At 35.8% G+C, this 27,873-nt stretch overlaps 2 protein-coding genes across 2 annotated transcripts in view; both read right to left on the bottom strand.

Moving 5' to 3' along the window:
- The window catches only part of LOC111058998 (spermatogenesis-associated protein 17-like), a 263,715-nt gene that overhangs the window by 29,257 nt on the left and 206,585 nt on the right, over positions 1 to 27,873 (bottom strand). The gene's annotated exons all lie outside the window — the stretch shown is intronic.
- Positions 3 to 27,432, bottom strand: LOC120353562. Its single transcript, XM_039437654.1, has 2 exons — positions 27,208 to 27,432; positions 3 to 1,030 (listed from the first exon to the last, which is right to left on the bottom strand). The coding sequence occupies exons 1-2, from the start codon at positions 27,296 to 27,298 to the stop codon at positions 354 to 356; spliced, it is 768 nt and encodes a 255-aa protein (XP_039293588.1). The 5' UTR covers positions 27,299 to 27,432; the 3' UTR covers positions 3 to 353.

Here is a 27,873-nt window from a genome sequence, read left to right as displayed (position 1 = left end):
TAGAAGTGAATAGTTAGAGTCGGTGTGTTGAAGGCTTATGGTTAGGGTCAGACCATATTAAGCGTTTTTTCAATCGTTTTCAGACGGCGTTTTTGGAGTCGACAGGGCAGGGGAGCTGTCCGATTGGCTGATTGGGTTAACGCCTGAAAAAAACGCTTGTAAAAAGGTTTATGTGGTCTGGTCCTTAGGCACTGGAAATAGCTGAAAGTAATATGTGCACATAATCAGTACCTATAATATCATGATGATTGATTATCAAGGTACAGGCATAATAGACTAGCACCATTTCAACATGTTCAAATGGTTCTGTGCTTGCTTATAGAATGTTATCATTGAAGTATTCTAAATTTTTATCAATCTTGCTCAGGGATCATGGAGTCAGTCTTGATCAGCAGTAATTTACAACTAGTTGACCAAAAATATAGAAGTTTCAACTCACCAGGTGTAAGTAACGGCAGCCTAGATCGGTCAGGTGACTTTCCAGATCCATAGCCTTGATCCAAATCAGGCACAGCACCCAAACGCATTTGCAAATCACCGGCGACCGTTTTCAGCGGTTCATTGTTGTTGTCTGGAGCACAAGCCACAACCAGCCGATCATCAGTGATTGGCTCATTCTGCACATACACATCCTGGGCATCCAGATGGTTTGGCAATGAGCCACACAACTTGTAGCGGTCGTGAGGCCGGACACTTTCGCGGCCACAAGGCGAGAAGAAGCGGCCAACCACCGGCGGCAGAGACTTGCCATTGCACAGATTGCCACTGGACTGGCTCCTGCGGCCGGTCAGACCTTTGCTGCGACTCAGGTTGGAGCCCATTTGGTCCTCCGGACTGAACGCAGCTACAGTTGGCTCCGCAGCCGGTCTCTGCTTCTTGTGACTGCTCAGCCGACAGCCAGGCAGCGACTTGTAGTGCAGCCCATGCCGCAACAGCTGCAGCTGTACATGTTCACCAGCTGCATCCAGCAGCTGTCTGGCGCTGTCGCCGTTCACTACCACTTGGCCATTCACTGACACCAGTCTGTCACCTGGAACAGAGAAGGAGAGAAGAGGATTTGGTGAGAAAAAGCTAGTGGAAATCTGAACTTATATAACATCACAACCAAATTAATATGATTTAATTTGAAATTTATATTATGATTTATTTATTTATTTACACATTGAGAGATACACAAATCATTGAATGACTAGACAAGGATCAATAGGTTGAACCCAAAACTGCTCATTTCCCAAATTTTGATAAGAGAGATGATCTGAAAAAATTATTCCTCGATTGTAATACAATAATAATCAATGAAAGGTTTTCTCCTCAGGTCAAAGTTGGGATTTAGCTGTAGAATTTAGCTTTATACTGTGAGAGGATAGTATTGGATTGAATTGTTACATCTAGTTCATTATTAGAGGCCAAAGTTGGAGAATAATTTTGAACCTATCTATACTATGTAATCAAGAACTCGAGTCTCCTCCAGGCAGAATATAACTGAAAATACGATTGTATAACATACAAGTAACTAATTTGAAATTGAAGTCTTGAATCACCATTCAAGTTTATCTCTCATCCAATAAATTTATTTCAGTTTATAACTGATTCCACAGACAGCAGGCTCCATAGCAATTTTGCAATTTTTGATCACAGAAAATAGTGTCCATCAGATGCAGAAGTAGTTATCATTTTGTCATTGGGAATTCAAATCAATTCTTCCAGATTGGTTTGGAAAAGGTGTATGTATAAATTGCATCAATAATTAAAAATGAGTGCTCCTTTAACAGAAAAATGCATTTTTTTCAATAATTTAAAATCCTACATGTGATATTGATCTCTCAGGAAAAATTGGGATTTATTTCATAATAACCTACTTCATATTCTCTAGTCTAGAACAAATAAGGCGCCCTTGCACAATTGGTTGGTACAGCTAGGTAAATGATACTGTAGTTTTATATTACTACAGTGTGGGATACTTTTTAACAAAGAAAGGCTTCTAAATAGTGTATCAAATTCCAATTTTTCATGTAAACGATTCTATGGTGCCAACAGGATGTTCACAAATGAATTTATTTCCACTATCAAAGATATATTTTCAAGTTTCATTCCTTGCAGGGCAAGAAGCTTAAGGAAAGGGGTTGACGCGAAAGTAATGCACGTAAGGATAACGTTCGTGAATCATTTCTTGGATAGAAACAGTATTATGGACAGGTACAGTACCTAGTCGAGATAGATGTTTTATATATTAGGACTGGTTCAATAATACTCTGCTAATTGAAGTTTTGTCATTAACAAATTCCATTTTGTCTATCTGAGGTAATTTTTGATGTAACCAAACAAAGCTCAATCAACACAAAAACATGGCGTTGAAACAGACATAACATCGACTAAACAGCATATGCTGTCGAATTGCAAACACCTACGAGTGCCACTATCCACAACTCATCAGAGAATGCTCCACTGAGGATTGCATGGAATCCGAGCGCGCATTAATTAATGCGAGCAGTGCGCGCATTATTATGCAACAAATCCCTGTTCAATGTGCCATCAACGGCCATCAATAATTGGGATTACAGTTGCTGTCGGTGTTGTTTTCAATTTCAAAATTAGGCTAACAAAATTACCCGCTCAGATGGAGCGCAGCTCATTTTGCCTGACCCGAAATAATCCATTGACAACTTGACGTGAGAATCAGAATTTAATTGATGCGTAAAGTTTGGTTGGCCGACGCAATTTAATGAGAAAGTGATGGAAAGTTTGGACAGAAATTTCATCTAGAGCGTGAAATATTATGCTACAAAGTGGTACATACTCTAATGGAGGTGGAGCTAAGAAGATTCATCTGGAGCGAAAAATATATGATGCAAAGCAGTAGGCTTACATATATTTATACTCTGGAGGAAGCTATGAAAATTTTCTAATTATTCCACGCTGTAATAGTAATTGATGCGCTGCTTTGATGTCAGCTCTTGGAAAACTTTCAGTCTTTATGTTTTTATAATTATTATTTCACTATTAGTTCAGATTTCGTTCATAAAGGAGAATTCTCAACGTTTCTCAAAGGCTATACATAGTTCACATTGAATTATCAAGTATTGGAAATGAACATCTCTTCATTAGTTTTGTGAAGTTCAATAGTTTAGGTAATATTGTGGGAGATTTTGATGGTGAATATAAATACTGTACTAGAAATAACAACCAATACTTTCTTGCTGAAGATGATGCCCATATAAGAACTGGGTTTGAGCATGGGTAATGAGAGGGATTAGTGGACCGATTCCTGGGAAGTAATTTTGCAATTCTGAAATGGTTATGCATTTTGCATACTGTCTCTTAGCACAACTAGCCTCAAGAAGATACCCTCCCAACTTCTTTATTGAATTAATAAGAATCTGAATAAATTACAGAGCAAAACGAAAAACGAGTCTAAAGTGAACAGAGACTAGTTTCTAGTTATCTCAATAAGTAAGTGGTTATGACCATTTAAAAAACTAAACCCAAAATCTAAGTAGAGCTACAATCTGAACTATCCCTTTCAAATAAATCCCTATCTACAATATAAATGATTTACAGAAATCATAAAAAAATTTCAATGATGCCTCAATCGACTCTTCTTATGTAACTTTTTGTTGGTGCATTGGTGATTTATCATCGAAATAATTGTGCTAGTTCAGAGTTTGTCATGAAATTATGACTTGCGTGAGAATTGAGAAACACGATAGTCGTGAGTGAACTTAAAAAAAGATTGAATAACTCATTCCATGGTAGTTTATTGTTATTATTGCAAATCTGTCAGTTTGGATATCTGCAAATATGTTAGTTTCAAGAGAAAAGAATTACACTTTCAGTCGCAGATGAAATGCCAATTTCAATTAAATACTTATTCAGATCTAGTCACTACTCGAATTCAATTAAAATGTGTGACACTCAATTTAGAAATGAATTGAGCGAAAACAACATTTTACATTTTGATTATTTCAAAAGCAAACAAAATGAACACATTTTTTTCAATTAAATTTTTATAAAGAATTCCTATTTTGCTTGTCAATAATACTCTAAGTTTCAAACTTTGAAACTATCATTAAGGATAAATAAATTTGAATTTGTATAATAAATTCACAGACTATAGTCATGCAATTCACATGTATGATTTCTACATTAGCATTTTTATTACGTTGTAATAATATAGCAAAATGTAGTTTTGGATGTGTTTCACATAATAAAATATACTTCGGTATAATTTATTATGTGAAACACAAAGTATATTTTATTATACAGAGTTGTGCAGAGGAAACGCATTTTTCGAACAGCCAGTACTCGTCAACGGGAGAGGGTTTTGCCCTGGAAGGAGTGTTGGCAGACGACCCATAAGGCCATTCCACACAGCACGTGGCGTGCGTGGCTGGACGCACGCTAGCTACTTTTCAAAACATCGCTTCCCAGCTAATCAAATGAAGCAATTCACATAGCAGCCACGGCCACGCGGCAATGCTTGCTATACTAGCTACGCGTGGTTACCGTTTGCTCTCTGAGCGATCTTTTCAAACGTGTCCGGCCACGTTTTGGTCCGAGGATGCGCAGAACGTATACTAGACGTATACTATCGTATAGAACGTATACTATCATTGTCAGCCTCAAGGTCGCGCATTAAATGATGAAATTCGCCATAGGTCTTCCTTTTTTATTGATTGGATGTACCCACTGGTCCCGTGCTGTCACCGAATACAATAAAACCAGCTCATTATCAATTTATCACTACTACTGCTGCTGCTGGAGTCATCAAACCAAGGTAAGCCACAAGAAAATCCAGATTCACACCACGGGACCGTCGGAGTTGACATCTTTCTGCATACTGACGGGAAACGTGGCCGGTATAGCATCGCAACAGTCGTGGCGGTGTGAATTGGCATGTGGCTAGCGTGGCCGGCGTGGCGTGCATCCAGCCACGCACGCCACGTGCTGTGTGGAATGGCCTATACTATCCCATTTCAGTTGCCATGAGCGTTGGAACGTAAAACATCATGTGTTCTATGTTAAGCAGTTTTTTTAAAGAAACAATGAATCTCTAGTCACAATGCAACGCTTTTTCGTCAATATTTTAGAGTTGAGGGTCGAGGTGCAATGCCCAATCGAAATACTGTACTCCGATGGGCTGCAGCGTTTAGGAGTACTAGTTCTGTGATGAAAAAGAAACCACCTGGTCTTCCCCGTTCCCAGGAAAGTGTACACCGAGTCAGAACGGCAGTTGTTACTAGTCCTAGACGATCGACTCGACGACACTGACTCGGTCTACATTTTCAGGAGTACGAACTGAACGGAAAGTCCAGGTGGTTTCTTTTTCATCACATAACTTAGTAGCCTACTCCTAAACGCTGCAACCCATCGGAGTACAGTATTTCGATCGAGCATTGCACCTCGTCCCTCAACTCTAAAATATTGACGAAAAAGCGTTGCATTGTGACTAGAGATTCATTGTTTCTTTAAAAAACTGCTTAACATAGAACACATGATGTTTTACGTTCCAACGCTCATGGCAACTGAAATGGGATAGTATAGGCCATTCCACACAGCACGTGGCGTGCGTGGCTGGATGCACGCCACGCCGGCCACGTAAAAGCGTTGCACTGTGACTACAGATTCATTGTTTCTAAAAAAAACTGCTTAACAGCGAACACACGATGATTTATCTGTAATATTTATTACAGAAGTATTAAAGGTATTCTAATCAAGAACCATCTTTTGCTTCTGGAGTATACTGCTCCATTTAAAACTGAACCTACTTACAAATAAAAAATCTGGTGTGGTACACTCACACAACTTTCCTTGCTCATATTTGAAACTACGATCAGACTTCTGTATATGGTGCATATATAATTGTTTTCAAAGTACTTTTTCTTTGTGTGAATGTGAAATTCGATGATTTTTTTAGTCGTCATTTTTTTAAAGTCGTCAAAACAGCTGTTCTACAGATGAAATATCTCGACTATGTGTTCTTTTTATGAACTGCGCTACCTACCTACCTCATGCACGAGAAGGAGGTTACTAAGTCCATTTCCCAAGGATGGGGTGGACCCCCATTGGTTTCCCAGAAAGGAAACTCATGCCAGTTGATAGAGCTGATAAATAACTATACAGGGTATGAATTTGAAAAAAATCGGCCAAGTTATTTTTGAGAAATCGTGAAAAACATGGTTTTTCAGTAATTATCCGCCATTTTTCTCAAGAATATTACGGAGCTCCTGCAATTTTCCAAGGAAAGAACTCATGTCATTTGATAGGGCTTATGAATAGCTATCCATGGTTTAAATTTGAAGAAAATCGTTAAAGCCATTTTCGAGAAAACCGTGAAAACCCTGGTTTTTTGGTCATTATCCGCCATTTTTCTCAAGAATATTACGGAGCTCATGGAATTTTCCCAGAAATGAGACTCATGCCAGTTGATAGTGCTTATAAATATCTATCCATGGTATGAATTTGAAGAAAATCGTTAGAGCCGTTTTCGAGAAAACGGTGAAAAACATGGATTTTTAGTCATTATCCGCCATTTTTCTCAAGAATATACGGAGCTCATGGAATTTTCCCAGAAATGAGACTCATGCCAGTTGATAGTGCTTATAAATATCTATCCATGGTATGAATTTGAAGAAAATCGTTAGAGCCGTTTTCGAGAAAACGGTGAAAAACATGGATTTTTAGTCATTATCCGCCATTTTTCTCAAGAATATTACGGAGCTCCTGAAATTTTCCCAGAAATGAGACTTATGCCAGATGATAGGGCTTATAAATAGCTATCCATGGTATAAATTTGAAGAAAATCGTTGGAGCCGTTTTCGAGAAAACGGTGAAAAACATGGATTTTTAGTCATTATCCGCCATTTTTCTCAAGAATATTACGGAGCTCCTGAAATTTTCCCAGGAATGAGACTTATGCCAGTTGATAGGGCTTATAAATAGCTATCCATGATATAAATTTGAAGAAAATCGTTAGAGCCATTTTCGAGAAAAACGTGAAAAACATGGTTTTTTAGTAATTATCCGCCATTTTTTCCGCCATCTTGAATTGAATTTTATTGAATTTCTTATTGTCGGGTCCTCATGGTATAGGGACCTTAAGTTTAAAATTTCAAGTCGATCGGTTAATTAGGAATGGAGTTATCGTGTTCACAGACATACACACACACACACATACACACATACACACACACAGACCAACACCCAAAAATCATGTTTTTGGACTCAGGGGACCTTGAAACGTATAGAAAATTTGAAATTGGGGTACCTTAATTTTTTTTGGAAAGCAATACTTTCCTTACCTATGGTAGTAGGGCAAGGAAAGTAAAAATTAATTCATAGAAATCAGGCATTGACATACAAGTTAATTCTTTCTTATTTATACTCCAAGCGTGAAAATGTTGAGACAAACTGAAATAAATACTTTGAATATATAATTCTAAGTCGAATCAATTCTATCCAGGCAATTGATTCTTGGATAGAGTAGTAGGATATTATTATCCTAATGGGAGAAATATTTCTATGAACAAACCACATCTAGAGCGAGCAAGAAATGAATAATGTATAATTTCGAGAGACTCCTTCAGATGAACAATAACACTTTTCTGTTTGAAAAAATACTTTCTGCCAACCCCAACTACAATAATTTTACTCTTGTATAGTGGTAGGAGTTAAATGAATGTGGGTTCAGTAGAGGAGACAGATGATGTTTTTCTTTCCTTTTCAAACCACCCCGAGAAGCACTTACAATATTACACTCCAGACACGAACAAGAATTGAAAGAGAAAAGACGAAGAAGGAGAAGAAGGAACAGGAGAAGTTCAAGAGTAAGAGATGGAAGAAATTTGATTTGATTTGAATGAAAAACTTCATCTCGATTTTGAGCAATTTCAGTCTACGTCGACTACAATCTGTAAAAAGTGAATGATGAATGACTGAGTACTAAACAATGTTAATCAATAGCAATTTTCAATTTCCATGAGGATTATAATAATTTTCTAGGTGGGAGTAATAAACATGTGCATGGAAGACCGTAATAGATTAGCATTACAGATGGATAGACTGCATATTATCATATCATAGAATAGCATAAATATTACAGCATAGAATACAAGAAAAATAATCCAGTAAATTTTGTAAAAACCTACGCTTGAATTTTCGCGATGTGAAAAATTACAATGATGAAGTTGTGCAAATCCTGGCCAACAAACATCACACGGTAAAAGCATTTATTAATCGCAAAAAAGACCGACAACTGACGAATTACGAGTAGAAACAATCAGTGCATGCTCAACAGAATCTCGTTGCAAATCCGTCCAATCCATCAATACAAATGTAATTGAAACATGAGAGCAATCCACAGCACTCGGATGAAATCTGTCAATTACCGTGGCAGACAACTCAACTAATAGACAGAAGAAAATCCGGATGTTCCCGTGGGAAAAAACCGACACGATTTTAAATCCCTATTTCGTTTCGATGCAATGCAAATAGAGTGTCCCTTAACAAGGTGACCTTAGTACCACCAAACAGTATTCTTCACGTTGGGAAAAACAGAGATTGTTACAGTTGTTGGAGAAAATTCAAATCGTCCTTTTCGCTTAGTTTTCATGTAATCCAGAATAGATCAGTACTTTGTAACAATTTTTGGGGGTTTCTTGTATACATTTTCGGTTGCAATCACACAGAATGAGTTTTCCAGGGTTATATCAAAATACTTTAAACTTGAGAAATCACACTTCTGAGCACGTGACATTTTGTCAGGTATCTTTTTTAAACACTTTTATTCTAGTTGCTCTGACAAACTTCTAACGTGCCATGGTTTTTCGATTATATCTCGGCTCATAGGCCACATAGAGCCTTCAGGTTTTCACTAGCTGATTGGTACCATCTGACACTACAATTTAAGTAAAATTTTGATTGAAGGATTCAAGGATTTATGGACGAAAAACAGGAAAGGGTGTAAGTTGTTCATGATTTTGCTGTTTCGAACTTTGTATATAAAAAACTCCCATCAGAACTTCATAGAGTGGTGTGGTCTAGGTGGTAGAGAGTCTGCTTAGCACGCTGATAGTACAGGTTCGATTTCCTCTTTTTACTTTCCTTGCCCTATTACCATAGGTAAGGAAAGTATTGCTTTCCAAAAAAAATTAAGGTACCCCAATTTCTTAATTTCTATACGTTTCAAGGTCCCCTGAGTCCAAAAACATGATTTTTGGGTGTTGGTCTGTGTGTGTGTGTGTGTGTGTGTGTGTGTGTGTGTGTGTGTGTGTGTGTGTGTGGTGTGTGTGTGTGTGGTGTGTGTGTGTGTGTGTGTATGTGTATGTGTGTATGTCTGTGAACACGATAACTCCATTCCTAATTAACCGATTGACTTGAAATTTTAAACTTAAGGTCCTTATACCATAAGGATCCGACAATAAGAAATTCAATAAAATTCAATTCAAGATGGCGGAAAAAATGGCGGATAATTACTAAAAAACCATGTTTTTCACGTTTTTCTCGAAAACGGCTCTAACGATTTTCTTCAAATTTATACCATGGATAAGCCCTATCAACTGACATGAGTCTCATTTCTGGGAAAATTCCGGGAGCTCTGAAATATTCTTGAGAAAAATGGCGGATAATGACTAAAAACCCATGTTTTTCACGGTTTTTACGAAATCGATCGAATTTCACAATTTACACAAAGGAAAAAGTACTCTGAAAACAATTATATATACACATATAAAGTAGTCTGATCGTAGTTGCAAATATTTTGCCGCCAATCGTCATTATGTTATTCCCCTAAATTATTCTCGTCTAAGAATGAGGCTTACAGTTCAATGAGCAAGGAAAGTTGTGTGAGTGTACCACACCAGATTTTTTTTAACAATTTTTATAATATTTTTTTTCCCTATCATTCATATGATTCTAATATTCTATCATACAGCTATAGCAGCACAAGTGCTAAATTTATTTTTGCAATAATTTTATTGTGATGGGTGTATTTTGTTTGAATTGTGTTGAGAGCTACACTCTCATTCTTACAGGATCTCTCTGTCGAAAAAGCTATAAGCATGAATAAAAAGATAAACTACACTCTACGTGAACAAAGTGTAAAATTTAAATGAATCTAACAATCTTTGACTTCCATTTTAATTAGTTCAGTAACTAGGAAATTCCCAAAGTCTCTGTGTGGTCTTGCTTCTAGCAGATTTTGTTCACATTTTTAGATGATGAATAATTTTAAGTGAAAGCTAAAAAGATAAAAATAGCATTAATTTTAAAAAAATATCAACACTTTTAAAAATGCACTAAAAAGAAGAAAATAACTTTTTTGATTACACTTGGTTAGAAAAAAATTTCACTTTATCCCTGAAAAAAAAATTCTAATTACAAGTCAAACGATAAAAAGTGTGGCTCAAAATTTTGATATTGAAGTTTAAAGTATTTCTTGAGCTTAAATGTTAATCATGAACAATCCTATTCTATTAAGCGAGCAATTTCTGTATGTTTGTATGTTTGAGCCACACTTTTTATCGTTTGACTTGGAATTAGAATTTTTTTTCCAGGGAGATAAATTGAAAATTTTTTCAACCAAGTGTGATCAAAAAAGTTATTTTCTTCTTTTTAGTGCATTTTTAAATGTGTTGATTTTTTTTTTAAATTAATGTTATTAATAAAAGTGCTCACACTTTTTAGCACGTGACATTTTGTCAGGTATCCTTTTGTAGCACTGCAGTTACACAAACTTCTTACAGGATCTCTTTAGGATCTATTCGTAGATTTTACATCAAATCAGACCAGTTTGAGAATTGATTGCTGATTTGTTCATGTAGAAAGGAATAGAATGAGTTATCATAGCGTTAATTTATTCTCTTTACAACTGTTATATTATGTTTGGAGAATCTTTTTGGTTATAGAATATGAGAACAATAACAGCATACCAATAATTGGTTTACAATAATTAACGTTCATTTATTCTCTTTACAACTGTAATATGTTTGGAGAATCTTTTTGGTTATAAAATTTGAGAACAATAACAGCAAACCAATAATTGGTCTACAATGATTGGACCAATAGTTTCTCAAGGGACATTTTTTTCAAGGAAACATAAAATAAATGCCAGTTTAAATGAGGAGTGAGCTCATGACCAACGCTCTAGGGAGAACATTCTGCATTCCGAATCGATCGACTTGTGGCGTCCGAGTATTGAATTAGATTTCTCAGTTAAATAGCATTTACATATTATACGCGTGTACACTTTGTGTAGGAGAATACAGGACAACGCTGAATGAATATTCAAGAGGTATGCTGTGATGTTTTGTTGGACTATCAGCCTCCTCCTCATCCAATCTACTCAGCCTACACTACTCATTCTCTCTATTTCTCTCTCTGAATAACATGGCCAGCATTTCATCATCAACCCAACCTATTTATTTGAATAGAGAGCTCTAGCTGGAGAGTGGAGTGGTCGAATAAAGCAAAACACACCTAATAAACAGGGCTGACTGGTTGATGAGCCATTCTATCAGCTGCTCCTTCTTTGCATTTAGTGGTTGTGTTTGTTTGAGCGAAGTGCACATGATTCAATTATTTCTAGTTCAATTGTTTCTAATCAACTATATGAAACTCGTGTATTGAAAGAGTATAAAAAGCCTTCAGAAGCTGTTCAAAGTGTCAATAGCTTGATCTTGAGTAGAAAAAAGAGACATTATGGCTCTATGTCAATAACGAGCCATTGTTTTTTTGCTTTATGATACACACATAGAAGCTTTTGCTAGTGCGTAAGTGATAATGAGAAGACAGATGAGATACAGTAGGCTAATCAAACAACCAAGCCCTTGGCGGGATTCGAAAAAGTATAAACAAATTACTGTTCTGAAGCTAAACAATTAATTTTAATCTAAATTGAATTGATACGAAAAATGAAGTTTAGGAACTGGAGAAAAAGGAAGAGGCGAAGGATTAGATTCGATTAGGTACTTCATTTATCTAATTGAACGAGCTTAGCGAGTTCGTACTGATGACTAGAGCCCAGATGCGATGTCAGTTTATGGGATTGTTGAACAATTACTTTCCTCGCTTTGATCAATCAACTTCAAATTTTCAATTCCAATTCGCCCATAATATGGAACCAACCACACGAAAATAGTCCGATAAGCCTGATTACACAAATACACAACCTGATAACTGCGCGAGGTATTCTGTTCACAGAACTATTATAGTCAACCGTAAGAAAATAGTCCGATGGAAATTGGAACAGATGAGTGCAATCTTGCCAAATTAATAAGAGTTGATCAACATTGTACACAGCTGATTATAGCCTAATTGAGCACATTAATTAATTTTTTTGTCATACTTACTCAAATGCAGCTGTTTTCCATGCATCAAATCAAACCGGTAAACAGCTGTTTGCAGAACGAGAAAACATGTGATTTTCATTACAGCATACTATACTGTAAAGAGATCATATGGTTTTCTTTACAGTCGAGTATGTTTCCCAGTTCCGAAATTGGAACATTCAAATTGATTAAAATAGCTATATAGTCTTAGCGTTATAGTCTTCAGTTGTTATATTGGTAACAATAATTAAACTTCTTATTGTTGAGAACTTTAGTGAGAAGAAGAGAGTGAGTTAATAGTATCTTAGTAACTAATAGAATAACTCAAATATTATTAGAACTCATCTAATAAGTTTCAAGTTATAAGAACTCATCTTACATTTTTTAAAATTGGCCTTTATTATTATATTTGAGCTAGATGGGTCTGTTATGACCTAGGAGCTATGGGCTGGGTCATGTTTACTTGAACAGCAGCAGGTAAGGTAATGGTTACTGTTTCTCAGCAATATTATTCTTTCTGAGAAAAGTATGACAAAAATGTACGGTAAAAAAACTTGTACGGTAACGTATTTACCGCATTCGTATTGTGCCGGGCACTCTCTTTAATTCAGGCCTTTTCCCAAGTTATAATAGTAAATTTAATACGCAATAGACTAGAGCCATTATTGTAAGTGAGTTAGCGAAATAAATTATTTTCTCTCTCTATTATGAACGGCCATGACTTCGAGTTCCCATGATAGATATTTAAAAATTGTGGCTCCGAGTCGTCGAGGAATGTAGATTATGGAATTATCTCTAAAACTTAGCCTTCTTGTCGCGACATAAAGTGCGATAAGTTGGAAAACAGCAAGCATTGAAATTATAACAAACTACCGATTTTGCAGTTACTATTTGGTCCAAAGGCTCTAGAAGCCACGCGACGATTGGTCAATTGATTCCATTCGCCCAATAGGAGACCTGTTTCTAAATACAGTAGTGGGGATTCCCCAGTCGAGAGACCAGATTACATTCCGGAGGACACTTTGCTAGGAGCACTACGAGAGTAAAGATGTAGTCACTATGTTTCCCCCTTTTGGGCAGGTTTATAAGTTTATTTCAGTAGTTAATGTAGGAGCTAGTTTTATTTTTTATTAATGTTTAAATTTACTAGTAGTGCCATGTCCTGAAAGGTTTAATTGTGTTTCTTCATCATGTACGAATAATTGTTTCGTCAAATAACCGCTAAGCGGTTCATGTGTGTCCCAAACCAACTTCTTGTACTACCACCCCTTTGGTTCCGCAACTTTATGTAACACCGCTTCAAGACACCCGTTCAGACGACAGGTCTAGGGACGTCGCCGTCAAGCCAAATTCAACCGGTAAAAGCTCACCGCCAAAAACAAGGTACTGTAACCCGACGATAAAGCAACGTACAGACCAACGAAGTGCAGTGTAGTGAAACAAAGGTTCATTCGAGAATGTCAATCAAAGTGGGGATTCAAAATTATTATGAAATGGGTTATATGGGTTACTATCGACGAAACTTGGGTTCAACGGGCTTTTCTTTCTTGAGTAATTCCATGTTGAAAAGAACTTGTTATTTGATGACTGATATTGTTTGGTTTTGTGACGTATTGCTATCTAATCGGGGATAGTAATGCGCCCCCGAATCAGATGAAGAATGTCACCAAAGTAACATGAAATTGTTGTTTCTGTTGTTCGATTTTAGTTGCCAATGTTTATTGAAGCTGTTTGTATTTTTCAATTATTTCAAATTGTAGTGTTATTCTATACTATAAACCTATTAAATCAGGCATGGCAAGATTAATTGAAGTTTTCTTGACTCTAGCCCGTTCACCTGCATGAATTAGGTATAGACTCAGGTATTTTCTAGATGTGTCGGCCTATTTCTAAATTCTAAATTTTATTCAAAATTATCTTCTTTGGCACAGTATGATCAACAATCATACTTATGTGGTAAACTACCGTTACCGCACTTGTGACGTAAAGTACTATTGTGATACAACTGACGAACTAGCAACGTGTGTGGTTTCGGGGGGGGGGGGGGGTTGAGTATAAAACGGTACTCAGCCGTTCCAATTACCATCGGAATATTCTATATTCTTGTGTGGTTGACTATAGTCATAGCCACCTCTAATACAAGGCCCCAGCCTACGATATTGCAACGTCGCAGTGTAGGCCTAGAATCTAATACATGATTGGTGAAAAAGATCATAGCCTAATTGAGCACATTAATTAACATTTTTTTGTAATACACCTGACGAACTAGCAACGTGTGTGGTTTCGGGGGGGGGGGGGGGTTGAGTATAAAAGAGTACTCAGTCGTTCCAATTTCCTAAGAATCTAATACATGATTGGTGAAAAAGATCAGCTGGTATTTTTTTTAATCTTTTCCACCAATCATGTATTATATTCTAGGCCTACACTGCGACGTTGCAATATCGTAGGCCGAGGCCTTGTATTAGAGGTAGCTATGCTATAGTACATCGTATTAATTTATATTGAACAAGTATTGAACGAGGGTTGTACTATTAATATGAAAACAATTTTATAATGTTTATATTAAACTGTTTTATGATGTGAATGTGAAACAACAGGAGGAAATAAGTGGAGCATGTAGTATTATCGTGATAAAAACACAATTAACTTATTAGATAGGAAAGAGTATAATATGAAAAAACGCAATTCTTGAATAACACTAAACCGAGTCTCTCAAAAAAATTAACCAATCATGTTGAAAGGGGGGCCGTGAGAGTATAATAATCAGCACGCCAAATTCAAACACCTGATTAGTCGTCGCCCGCTGTAAACAACCTACCAATAGCCACGCCTTCAGCCAATCAGGAGCTAGCAACGGAAAAACATTGTTTCCCTATTTTGACGATAGATGGCGATGTGCACCTGTTATAGTTATAATGTCTATAGAAGACAATGTGTTATCCAATAACCAGCAATTTTGGTGGAAATTCGCAAAAATAAGAGCTAAGATAATATTATTCAAAAACATTTCCGTCATTAATTTTACTGGAAAACGATAGGCCTTTAAAACCAATTAAAACAAAAGACATCTTGAATAAATAAAAATTATCCCATATAACAATACAAATCTAATTTACAGCAGTCAAGTGTGCGAAAACGCATGAAAGCTGAGAAAATCTGCAATAAACGTGGGGTACGGGCACAATTCTGCACACATGTTCTTTCTGACTACTACAAAATCATAGCCAAGTCCACAAAATTATCCCATAACTGAATATGGTTTCTCGCAAATGTCCACCTCTCCCACCGCCGGACCAATCAACTTTTATTGTTTGATCTGGAAGGCACACTTGTTCGAGCCTTCTTGGAAGCTGAGGTCAAATACAGACGGCAGTGGTTCCGTTTAATTTTTTATCAACATAATCATCATTCTATTCATCTCTGGTTATTGTCATAATAGTTTCTGAATCATCATAATTAATCATAATCATCACCATCATCCTCCTCCTTCTCCTCCTCCTCCTCTTTGTTCTAATTTCCATCCCAAATTAGCAATATTCTTTGTCAAACGATGATCAATACTCAAGTAATATTGTATATAAATGTATAGCTATAGCTTATTATTTCTCGTTTATTTATTTTTTCAGTGTAGTTATTCAGTTTATGGTTTGGAATGGAATTATTTCATTTCAATTCCAATGGATTCAGTTTTAATACCAGTGAATTTCATTCACAAATGAGAATTGAATATGCATTTCATTTTCGATAAAATACAAGACAGATTCTTTTGCAAAAAAGTAAAAGAGATTCGTTCTGATGAGCCCCGAAACTGAATGGAAAAGTGAACAGGACTCACATATGCAGTTATTGATACACTGAATTTGAAATATTTATGAGCTATGTATTTGTATATTTCCATTGTAACTTCTGTATTGTTTTTATGGGAAATAAATTTCAAATAAAAAAATCCAGCATGTTTGGGAACCTTTTTTTGCGGATGATGGCCACATGAGCTTTTAGGTTGTGCATGTGTAATTGGAGGTGCGTGGAAGATTTGATGAGATGTTCATGCTCATCGGCGGGGTTCAAACTCAAACCCACGACCAGGAAGCGCTAGCAGACAAGGGTGGAACGGCAAGTTTCGGCTAAACAGTCAGAAAAGTCAGGTCAATGATAATTTTTCAATAGCAATAGCCTACTGGAGTCACCAAGAAATTGAATTGTATTAACTCAGCATTCACAACCAACATGTTGTTTTCAGAAATATCAAATACAGTATAATAATATGTATTATGTACATATGAAAATGAATGTGGGAACAGAGGCGCTATTACTGAATATTGTCGAATGATAGAGAACTTGCCAACATTCTTTGGTTGCTTACGAATCTGGTTGGGTTGAATCAAGTATGCAGTGTTCCGAAGACCGAAGGAATATTCTGCATTTTCTAATATGAATTCTCTCGACTCGCTGGTTGCAACCAACTTTCATTCACAAATAACTCTGATAGCACTACAGTTGTAGGGTCCAGTTTGATATCGTAATATATGCATTCTCTCTAACCATACTCAGATTGTCCTTTAAAATTCCAGGAAATTCAAGATCAAAGAATTATTTTATAAGGAAATTGAGGGAGGTATACACAAAATTCATAAGTGACTAAAAAATGCTTTATACTATCGATATTTTTATATTGATATAAGTGATCACTGGTTTACTCAATATAGCTAGTATATAAGGAGTCCTGCTCAGACCAGCCAAATTATATGAATTGATTTGATATGCGAGCTATTTATTCTGCTTTAATGAATGGATCCATTAAAATAATTTTATAAATTCCTGAATATTTCCGAAAATTTTCAAAATTTCTTGGTCAGGGAAATATTCCCAAATCTCAGATTCCTTCACCACTGAGGATATTCCAGACCCACATCACTCACTACCTGAAACTAACTCCATGAGACTACTTCCAGGCAATCTGGTGAATGCAGAACTGGTACAGAATATCATATTTATCTGGATTCCTAGATTTCTTCTTGTTTTCTTTTAGTATAAACATAACCATTTTTTAAGAACTTAGTCACCACAAGAACTGAGACGTAGCAGATATCAATTATAATGACAAAAATCCTCTCAGTTTTCAACTATTAGATAAGACGACATGAAATTCAATTTCTATTCAATAAAACCTATTGGATAAAACGACTTGAAATTGTAAATTGTCTACTAAAACCTGAAATTGTGAAACCCGTATAGAGGTTGCAATACCTCAAGTAGGCTACCCCATGTTTATTTGCAAGGCATGCGTGTCTTTTGCTGTCTCATCAAACTTCTACTCATGCAAATTCTTAATTCTTGTGAACAAATCTCAACGTCCCTGATGAGCTGAATTTATTTCGATTTTTTATGTTTTGATTCCTTATTTCTGAATTCTTAGTACATTTTGACTATCATGTATCTCGATTCATTTATTTTCATGAAAAATAGTTTGAATTTTTTTAAATGTCAACTCACTCACGATATACGAATTCTTTTAATGATAAGCTGAAAATACAAACTGCATTGCCATGCTATCATTTTCTATTTACCATAACAGCTGCACTCTATAACTGAGAGGTAACACAAAATAATTTACCATTGCGAGCTTGAAAACATGGATGAAAATTTATTCTCAGATTATGTGCGCCGTTAATCTCAATATGTCAGCGAAATGTGTAGACGAGAATACTTGATCATACTCGGGTACACACCCATTTGTGTGAGTGACAGGGATAAAAGAGTTGCAGAATATACGTGGAAGATAAAGAGAGGGTGAAGAAAGAGAGGGGGCAAGTGTGAAGAAGCATTATCAACTGAGCAGGAGTGATAGGGAAGGAGAATACATGATAAGATGAACAGAGAAAAGAGGACATAATAAAACATCAGAAGAATGAGAATGGAATATAGATGGAGAGGGTTTGAGAGTGGAAATAGTGTATGAGAGAGTGAACAGACAACAGACATGTTCATTCCAAACATTGTTTGCAATTGTTTATCACTCTAAATGAAGGTTTATTGTTCTGTGATCATTTCGACCCTGATGTCAGCAGACGAAGACGTAATTAGAAGCCAATAACAAGAAATGCAAATTAAATAGTTTTATGTAGTAGCTACTCTTCCAAACCATATACAAATACAGTATAGAAATACAGATAATTCAATACCTAGAGAGTATAATATGAATTGAACAGCCAAATAATGATAATTTACGTATACGAATAATTATTTTCCGTGTGTGGTTCAGTATTATGGAACCATGGAATGAGTATAACGATTAAAATATAGGGTCTTCACTAATTTTAAGAAAAATATATCAGTAGCCTAGATGATACAAGTACTCCACATCCATTATCGAGAATGTAAACGGTATTTCCTTTCCCAATTTCACTTTCCAGAGAAAAGTGAACACACACATCACTCTTACAGAGGTGGAAAGAAGCTAGCTAAATTGAACTTTCTACTGACACAAAGAACTATTAATCTAATTACCAGTCATTTCCAGATGCACAGTTTAATGATACGATAATGATGGGCTTCCTAGCTGAGATAGGACACTCACTTTATTAAGTCGTCTTATCAGATTCAGCTAGTGTTTTCAGCTTCTCACACTACAGTATTGGCATTTGAACAAGAAGAAAGTAGACTCATTCTTGTAATTGTTGCATTGGAACAATTGTTTCAACTGACAGAACTGGTGTTAAAAAGATATTTTCTTCAGAGTACGGTACCATACCAGAAAGGATTTAGATAATTGGAAATAGTATTTTTTCTTCTTCTTCATGTGTCTGTCCGCTTCCAGACGTTGGCTACCATGGTGGCTATTTTCACCCTATCCACAGCTGCACGGAACAATTCGGCGGTGTTCATGAAGAACCAGGCTGTCAACATTTTCAGCGATGAAATTCTTCTTCTGCCGACTCCTCTCCTTCCCATTACTCTTCCTTGCAAAATGCCCTGTAGGAGATCATAACGGTGTGGGTTTCGCATAACATGCCAAGTATTGTAACTTTCTCGGTTATTATTTTATCTAATATTATTTACTGCAGTGTATTTGATATTAATTACATCAACAAGATGTCTTGAAACGTTTTGAAATGTTTGAGAAACATATGGAATGTTTATTTTGTATAACGTTCAATTCATCATCAATATTGTGTGCTTACAATATTGTAGAGCTACTCATAATAATTATGTAGATAGAGTAAAATAATGTTTGAGACCAGAATGGGTTTTCATATTTTATGATTTTGAAAATATCATCCAAACGCCAACCAAAATAACTGAATGTTAATCCGTGAAACTTCATTCTGTATGAGATGGTACATTCCGATTACTGTACAGAGTGATGACTGATGAGTGATGGAATTCACACAGGAAATTGAACAAGCGTGGTGACGCGACAGATGACAAGAGATGTACCAACCTCCACCCCTCTGTCCATCACTGATAATAATCACTGCTGTTGAACAGCTGAAACAACCCCCAACCCTACCCCTTAGGCACCCCCAAAACTGGACAGACACGTCTCAAATTAACAATCAGTTGTTGACTGGTACCGGTACATCAACAGCAGCTGCTGACATTTATGTGATGTCTATGCTTTTCTTATCACTGTGACCTTTGCCAAATTGAAGAGTCCTATCGATTTGGTCAATAGATTGATACCTATGGTCAAACCATTAATATTCATAGAACAGTGCTATTTATATTTCTTTAATCACTGTGTAGGCCACAATCAAGGATGGTATTTATAGCTATTCTATATACTATTCTTGCACCACAATAGCACATTGCATCTTTCTGTGCATTCGTGTGCTTGAAACTAAAAAATTAATTAGTAAAATGATATATCAAAGAGTAATATCTGTTGACTTCAAGCTATATAAAGCTAAATCATTAAAGGTGGAGATTAGTGCATTAAAAACCATAGAGAATTACAGTTATACTGATATGAGCGCTGCCGCCTAATCAGTGCTAAAACTGCCTGATAGATTATTATTCAAGCTATAACACACTATCTGTACGTTAGTAGTGCTGTGCACATCCAGTAGGAAGGCAGTGTATTCCTGCATGTTCTTTTACATTGTTTTGGATTAACACGCTATGCGATTGATCATTCATCACAGCTAATTGAAACAATCGATAAGTCACATCAGAGACATGACCTCAGGTCTGACCTTTAGTCAGAAGTTTGAAAGTACTCCGACTTTCAAACTATCCATTACTGATCCAGAAAGACGATGTCCTTCTTTTATTGGCGGATTTTGCAAGTGAGAAAAACTGAATGACAAAAAATCAAAAATAAGTCAGGTCCAAGAATCTAAATCGAAGTATCTGGAAATCACATGCTTGCATTAATATACAAGCACATCAGGTAGGCACGGAACTCTAGATGAGATTGAAAATATGCACCACAAAAACTTCCGATATTACACAGCTTTACGTCAACGTTTTGTCTCGTTTTTAAGCTTGTACATGGACAATGAATGGAGTCAATCCTTGAACAATTTCAGGATTCGCATTTTTTTATTCTGGCATCCAACTCCAAATTCTTTCTCTTTCGAAAAAAGCACTCACTCTATTGCGTTGGGGCTAATTTTACGAGCAGAGGTGCTTGAGCCCTTTTCGCAGAGCAGAAAAAAAGCCACTACTGACTGATTGATTGAAACTGTTCTTTCCTTGAAGCGTCTCTGACATTTCGATTGTAGACGACCGCCTGTAGACAACAAGCAGCAAGCAGATTGTCGACTCAGCAAATCAATGAAATGTGAAACGCGCGCGACTGACTTTGTACTCTTTGGACTTTCTCACTCCGCTCACACTCACTCACTCCCTCTCTCTGGCTATGAGGCAGTTTGTAATTTCGTCGAAAATTTAGGCTCTTCTATTCCCTATGTGCCTTTCAAACCAATACTGGTTTGAAATCAGAGTCGAACCGAGGGTAAAGAAGTAATTCCCTCGGATTTCAAAAAGCGGCAAAGGCATGTACGTGCCTGAGTGATGTAGTGTGTCAATAGGATTTATTATTGATGTTCAAAGTGAGAGTGGAATTGCAGGGTGAGAGAAGGGCGTAGGGTACTTGTGGGTGCAATTCAAATACTGGTATATTTTAAATGCGCACCAAGTTTGATGTACATGTATATATATGTAATGTTATATCTGATATAAGACTTTTATGAAAACATTGAAATTAATAGAAAAAGTTAAAAATTGAAAATTAAGAGAAAAAACAATCAATAATACATTATTTTAAAAAAATTTGATTTCATGCACAAGCCAGGGACCTACTTTGTAAAAATCTAAATTATACTTTCAGTATAACGGAAAGTAGATCGACGTTCCCCAAACAGCTCTACAAAAAGAGCCACTTTTTGTACTTCAAATTGAACGTCGTTGGTACCGTATTGTATCTAGTGTTGCAGACTACTGTAAGATTTTAGATTTACCACCATCTGCATTAAGTTGACTATCAGTTTTGGACTCAACATATTTTTTGTTTGATTGAAATATTCTTTGTTGTGATGCAGTCTCATGTTTCCTATCTTGTATAAACCTTTGTATAAGCCTCTATTTTTGCGTTATGATGCCCAAGTTTTATAACTTCCTCAGTGGATGCCAATGATTTTGCAAAGTATTTTGTAATTCACATTAAGTTAGCTTTTAAACATTTTGAAGACGTTCAATAAAATCTTGGATTAATATTCAATTTAATCATAAGCCAGGTACCTGTTCTATGAAAATAGAAATTACTTTATCACAATAAATGATACTGGAAATCAACAAAGATATTTTGGCAAATTTCAAGGATAACTTCAAAAAAATAGCGATCTATGAATGCAAGTTATTGCGTTCAATTGCTTTCAAGTTAGAATTTCAAATCATAAAAAGAGGCGTAACGAGTATTACTCAAGCAGTGGTAATGCTACCGGATGTTTATAGAGACACATACCTTAAGCGAACAATATAATTGCACAATAATTTGACAAATTGCGCAGCACTTGTTTAATTTCGTATCAATTCAATATTACTGAATCAAATGAACATGACGCCCAATGTCGAAATTACATAATAAAGTTACAACCCAAGGGGAAACGTACCAACATCATGGTACCATATCACAGAAAATATATGTTTTATACATGAATGTTCCTATATGCAGCATCTATATTCTACACTATACATCTTATTTCTACATCCTTGGATTTGTTTGTTCTTTTATGATTGTGTATTAGAAGAATTTCGGCAAATTATAATTACCAACTCTGTAAACGTTTTACTGAACCATTCTACATAAGGTTTGATTGTTTATTCTGTGCTTGTAGGTGCAGCATGCAGGTTTCATTTGTATTTTGAGAAAAACAGTAGGTACCTGAAATAAAATGAATAATGACATAATTGCTTGGCTCTTGACAGAGCTGCTTGACTTATTTATTCAAACGCGAATATTTTATTTCAATAATTTGTACTCTAAAATACTTCAAGCCTAAATGATGGTGAGGGAATGAGTGATAATACAAATAATTTATTAATTTACGGTATGCAAAGAGTATTTGATACTCAGTGGTAGATATGAAAAATGGGCGTTTTGAGCTCGTGACTAGTCAACATGATAATTCCTATAAGTTAATACCAGAGACAACTAATAATAAATGAAGGTATCTTTCTCCATGTCTATTCTTTCTGCCCGTACTTTCAAATGTTTGTTATTCATACAATAGCTATATTCTTAATTCTCTAAATGTTCTTATCTGAGTAATTATTCAAACTACAAAGATCAGTACTGATAACTATTAAGAATCCGTTTCATATTATTATGAGAATTGAAATCATTTTGTTCACGCAACTCTAGAGCTGTAGTTCTTATAAATCATAAACACTGTTCCCGTCGCATTTAATTCCAGAAACCACAAGTTCATCTAAAATATTCGTAATCAACTAGCACTTGGAATAGAGAACAAAATACGTACAATAATGTTACGAAAGGAAGTGCGTTAATATTCTACTGGATAGCCTTGGATGATAAGCTATGCAAAAATTGAATACAATATTTTCATATGTCAAGGAAGGAATTGATTTGATTACTAGAAAAATGACTCACCACATTGACCTTTAAAGAATACATACATGCACTCTTGATGTGGACTGTATCTGATATATTACCTGGAACAAAATATCAAATATGGAATTAATATACTTTTTGAACCACATTCAATATTCTCAAAACAAACGTATTGAGACACAGCATGATGGAATTTGGTTATCTCGTTTACGATGTTTGACAATGTGAACTGGGATTCTGCCTGAAGGAATCATAAACGAGGTTTGTCCAACCAAAATGGTGGCAACTTTATAGATACCCGATGTACTTCGTGGTTTTGAATGGGCTGCTGCAACTGTGCATCACGTTCACGCGGATCCGCAATTTGTTCATCCATCATGACTCAAATACTCATGCAAAATATATGTGAAAATTCTTGCTTTTCAATCGTCGGGGTCACCAATATAGGAGTTTAATTTTGTGATTTCCTATGTTGAAATTGATTAAATGGAACTAAATGAATGATGAAATAATTTTAATGTTGGAATGACAAAATGGATAAAATATTGAAATAAACTGTCACAAGTGATAAAGAAACTATGCCACTTGAAAACATCACAGGTGGCAATCACCACACGTACAATACAATATTGCAAAAAAAGTACCATCACTGACAAGAAGATGGTACGGTATGTGATTTGGTAGCATGACATTTTATCTCAAGCAGGACATACACTATCCGATTTGTTGTCCAACTTGTTGGACTACTAATCTGATCGTTTCATCACTCACGCTCCGACTTGTTATCCAACTTCAGTCTAGAAAAACAAAGGCTAGTCGGATGTCGGACCTTCGAGTTGGACCTCTAGTCGTCCGACTCGACTCTTCAACCCGACTGGTCCAACACCCAATTCACGGTACGAAGTCGGATCCAAAATTGGATGTTGAGAACAAATCGGATAGTAAGTCGCCTGATTTATAGTTTTATCTTGTGACGAACAACACTCTTGTGCCAAGTAGGCTACTCTCGATGGACGAGTGGTTGACTTAGGCCAGCTCCTAATTATTATTATTATTAGTTTATTATTATTATTCGTTTTTTATTATTATTAGTTTATTATTAGCCATGATGAACTTCAAACCCTTCAATGGTTCTAAATTTATCCCGATTTCAAATGAATTACTAATATCAAGCTTTCATACCGACGCGGGATGCAGGAGCTGGAAGATTTATAAAATTGAATTCTAAATCGTCCAGCTCCCAAATTTATCCTAAATCGGGTGTGCAAAACTTGGAAATTTTTTCAAGATAAAATAAATTTTCAATAAGTTATTTTCCCTAAGCGAAAATCAGAGTGGATTTTTGAATTAAGTAATATCACAGATACAAGCCAGTGATAATCTTATATGTGGTAATATTGTAGGGATTTTACCTAATTACTTTTCGTCACAAATAATTCTAATAATTATCAAGCACCTTTGTTTTCCTTCGGAGCATTTCAATTATACGAGTTCTATCTCACCGACTTGCTACAAAAGGATTGAAACCGTTACAGAATAATTGCATCAGTCATTCCGTGAGCACGACAGTCTTTTCCATGGTTTTTCATTCGAAAGAAATCTTTCGAGTGGAAGAAACACAGTCATTTGCTTCAGCTTCATTCCTTTGATAATAATAGTAGTAGCCTAGTTGACAATAATTTTATCAGCGACGATTACAACGTTTCTTCATCCAGCGATAACTGGTTTTGTTTGTCAAGGAATTTCAGTAGTTATTTATTCACCGCAGTGATAACTGATAACTTCTATTTGAATAGAGATAGACCGTTTGTTGGCAATGCTTCATCTTATCAAAACCTAATAATGAACCGTACAAAATTATCGTTTTGTTTGGCGTTCTTGTACTTCAGTCATAAAATTAGCTGGCATAAGAATAATAATAATGCCTTGGAACATCGCAAAGTATTATTTTTAAATTATTGTGCAATTAACTTTGAAACATCGATAACTAAACCGTCCGTGTAAACCAAATAAATTTACGTATCGTCGTTAAATAGCAAAGAAGGACGAAATGTTGAACCTTTTTATACCTTTTAAATCCATATACCGTTGAAGGTCATTCTACCATTTTTGAGACCCACGAAGATTTGTTTCGAATCAAGATTTGACCCCCTATGAATTCATTTTGACGAAGTCTGCGTCATCATAATGTTAAATCTATATACATTTTTGATATTTTTTATTAAATCATGCATTCATATTATCCATCAAATGATTACCGTTTCATTTCATGCTGAGGATAGATTTTATTGCATTGTCATACTCTACTAAGCACACAACATGCCAATGATGCAATCATGACACTGACCTGGGAAAGGGGGGTGATTGAGTTGGTCGTCCGGGGATCCCCACCTCTCCCCCCCCGGGAAAATGTTGAAGTTCTTAATCGAAAACAGCGTTTAAGAGCTTTTTTTCAATTCAATATCTTTATTGCCAGAATTTAACAGTGCAACAACAAATCAAGGTTAATAAATCAACACTTATTACAAGAAAATAAAATACAATTAACCATAGCACTAAAAAACTAGAAATTGTTCCAGGCACCACGAGAAAAATGAAAAGTCTTTGACCGCTGGTGGGAGTCGTAAAAAGTCAAGTTACAATACAGAACCAATTTGATAACAAGAAAAAAATACTTCACTGCAAAAAACAAAAGAGTGATAACAAATTTTGAGAGAGAGAGAGAGAGTGAGAGAAAAGAGATAATAAAAAATATGACTACCATTCAGGTCCCAGCTTTATTTTTTTATTTTAATTATATTTTGGAAATGTTCATTCAAATGCCAAGGTCATAATACTCACCTATTCCTGCTGCACCCACAACATTTTTTTCAAACATTACTTGGAAAAGTTAGATAATTACCCACCATAAAAAACTTGGAAAATCGCCCACCGCTGGATCCAATCCAGCAACTTCAATTTAAATAAATGATTGGATCCAGCGGTGGGCGATTTTCCAAGTTTTTTATGGTGGGTGATTTTCTAACTTTTCCAAGTAATGTTTGAAAAAAATGTTGAGAGTGCAGCAGGAATAGGTAAGTATTATGACCTTGGCATTTGAATGAACATTTCCAAAATCTAACACAGTGTCAGAACTTCAACATTAGTTACTAGTTACTTAACTAGTTACTAGTAACACAGTGTCAGAACTTCAACAAAGTCATTTATTTAACTCTAATTATTGTGAACTTGACAATAAGAACATGATACAAGCATGCTTCCCATGTTTTCTTTCATACCTGTTGCCAGTGATGTACGGTAAGTAACGCATTTGTAATAGCAAGTTTCAGGAACATGAGGTGACACCTTGTTGATATAGGCTACAGTACGGTAGTAAAGCAAGATAGTCATTTTCTTTATATAATTGAAAAATACATTCAACAGAACAGTTGAGACTACTATGCTAGTCGGGTAAGTCGGGGATCATCAAAACTGAATTTTCTGAGTTTGGAAGGTTGTAGCGGATCGCATGTGATTTTAGTAATTTTATAGGATACGTACCGGAATAAAATTCATAGAATTTTAACCATTTTTAAAAGCAATAAAAAAAGCTTTATCGTTTATCCAATGATATTCATTCATACATCTTAAAAATAATTCCCGTTCCGTAAAAAGATACCTGTGTGCCACAGGTGACCTGGTGGTTTCTATACCTGGGACATATACCTGCAGGACATACACTATATTACTCTACATGTAAAATGTTTATGGAACATTTTCATGTGTGGATCCAGTTCTAATAGACCTAACCTAAATGTTTCTACTAACCTCGCATAGTGGCAGTGTTGTTCCCAGAATTGGCTGGTGAACCATGTCCATGATAGGAGTTCTGACTGGTCGCTGCACCAAGGCACAACATATTTCAACTTTGCACATCACACATCAAACGCAACAAATAATAATTAATTCACACACAACAAAATACTATCAGCTGATTATAAAAATAGTTCACAAAATGAAACAACAACGCACAGACTTGTACCGCTTCTGACTGTGAGTGAAGTGTGATGAGCGAAGAGTGAAGACTGACTGATGGTGGGGAGTTGGGGACTGCCTGTGTGTTTGCGTTTGCTCGGACCGGTTTGATGCGACCTTGTTCTTTCCACAGATTGCGAAAGTAGTGACTTAAACACATCAGTGTAAAAAATAAACTGACGGCCATTACAGGGATGACAGACATCATATAGTGAGGTCCACGTTATAATGGCACGGTACGATTGACAATACTGTTGCTGTCCTTTTCTATCATACAACAAAACAGTTAGCGCTATCTCTCTCTCGCTTTGCAATGTTGTCAGTTTTCCAGAATATTTTATTTCTACTTTTGCCAGTGACTGTACAAAAGTAGACAAACAATTCTCAGCTGCCATTTTTTTCTTCATTCTATCAAAATACTTGAGTACACAAGTCGTATAATTGATTTAAAATGTATTT

This window comes from Nilaparvata lugens, chromosome 1 (genome assembly GCF_014356525.2).
Source record: "Nilaparvata lugens isolate BPH chromosome 1, ASM1435652v1, whole genome shotgun sequence".
NCBI lineage: Eukaryota > Metazoa > Arthropoda > Insecta > Hemiptera > Delphacidae > Nilaparvata > Nilaparvata lugens.
This window is presented reverse-complemented; position numbering and strand designations above follow the sequence as displayed.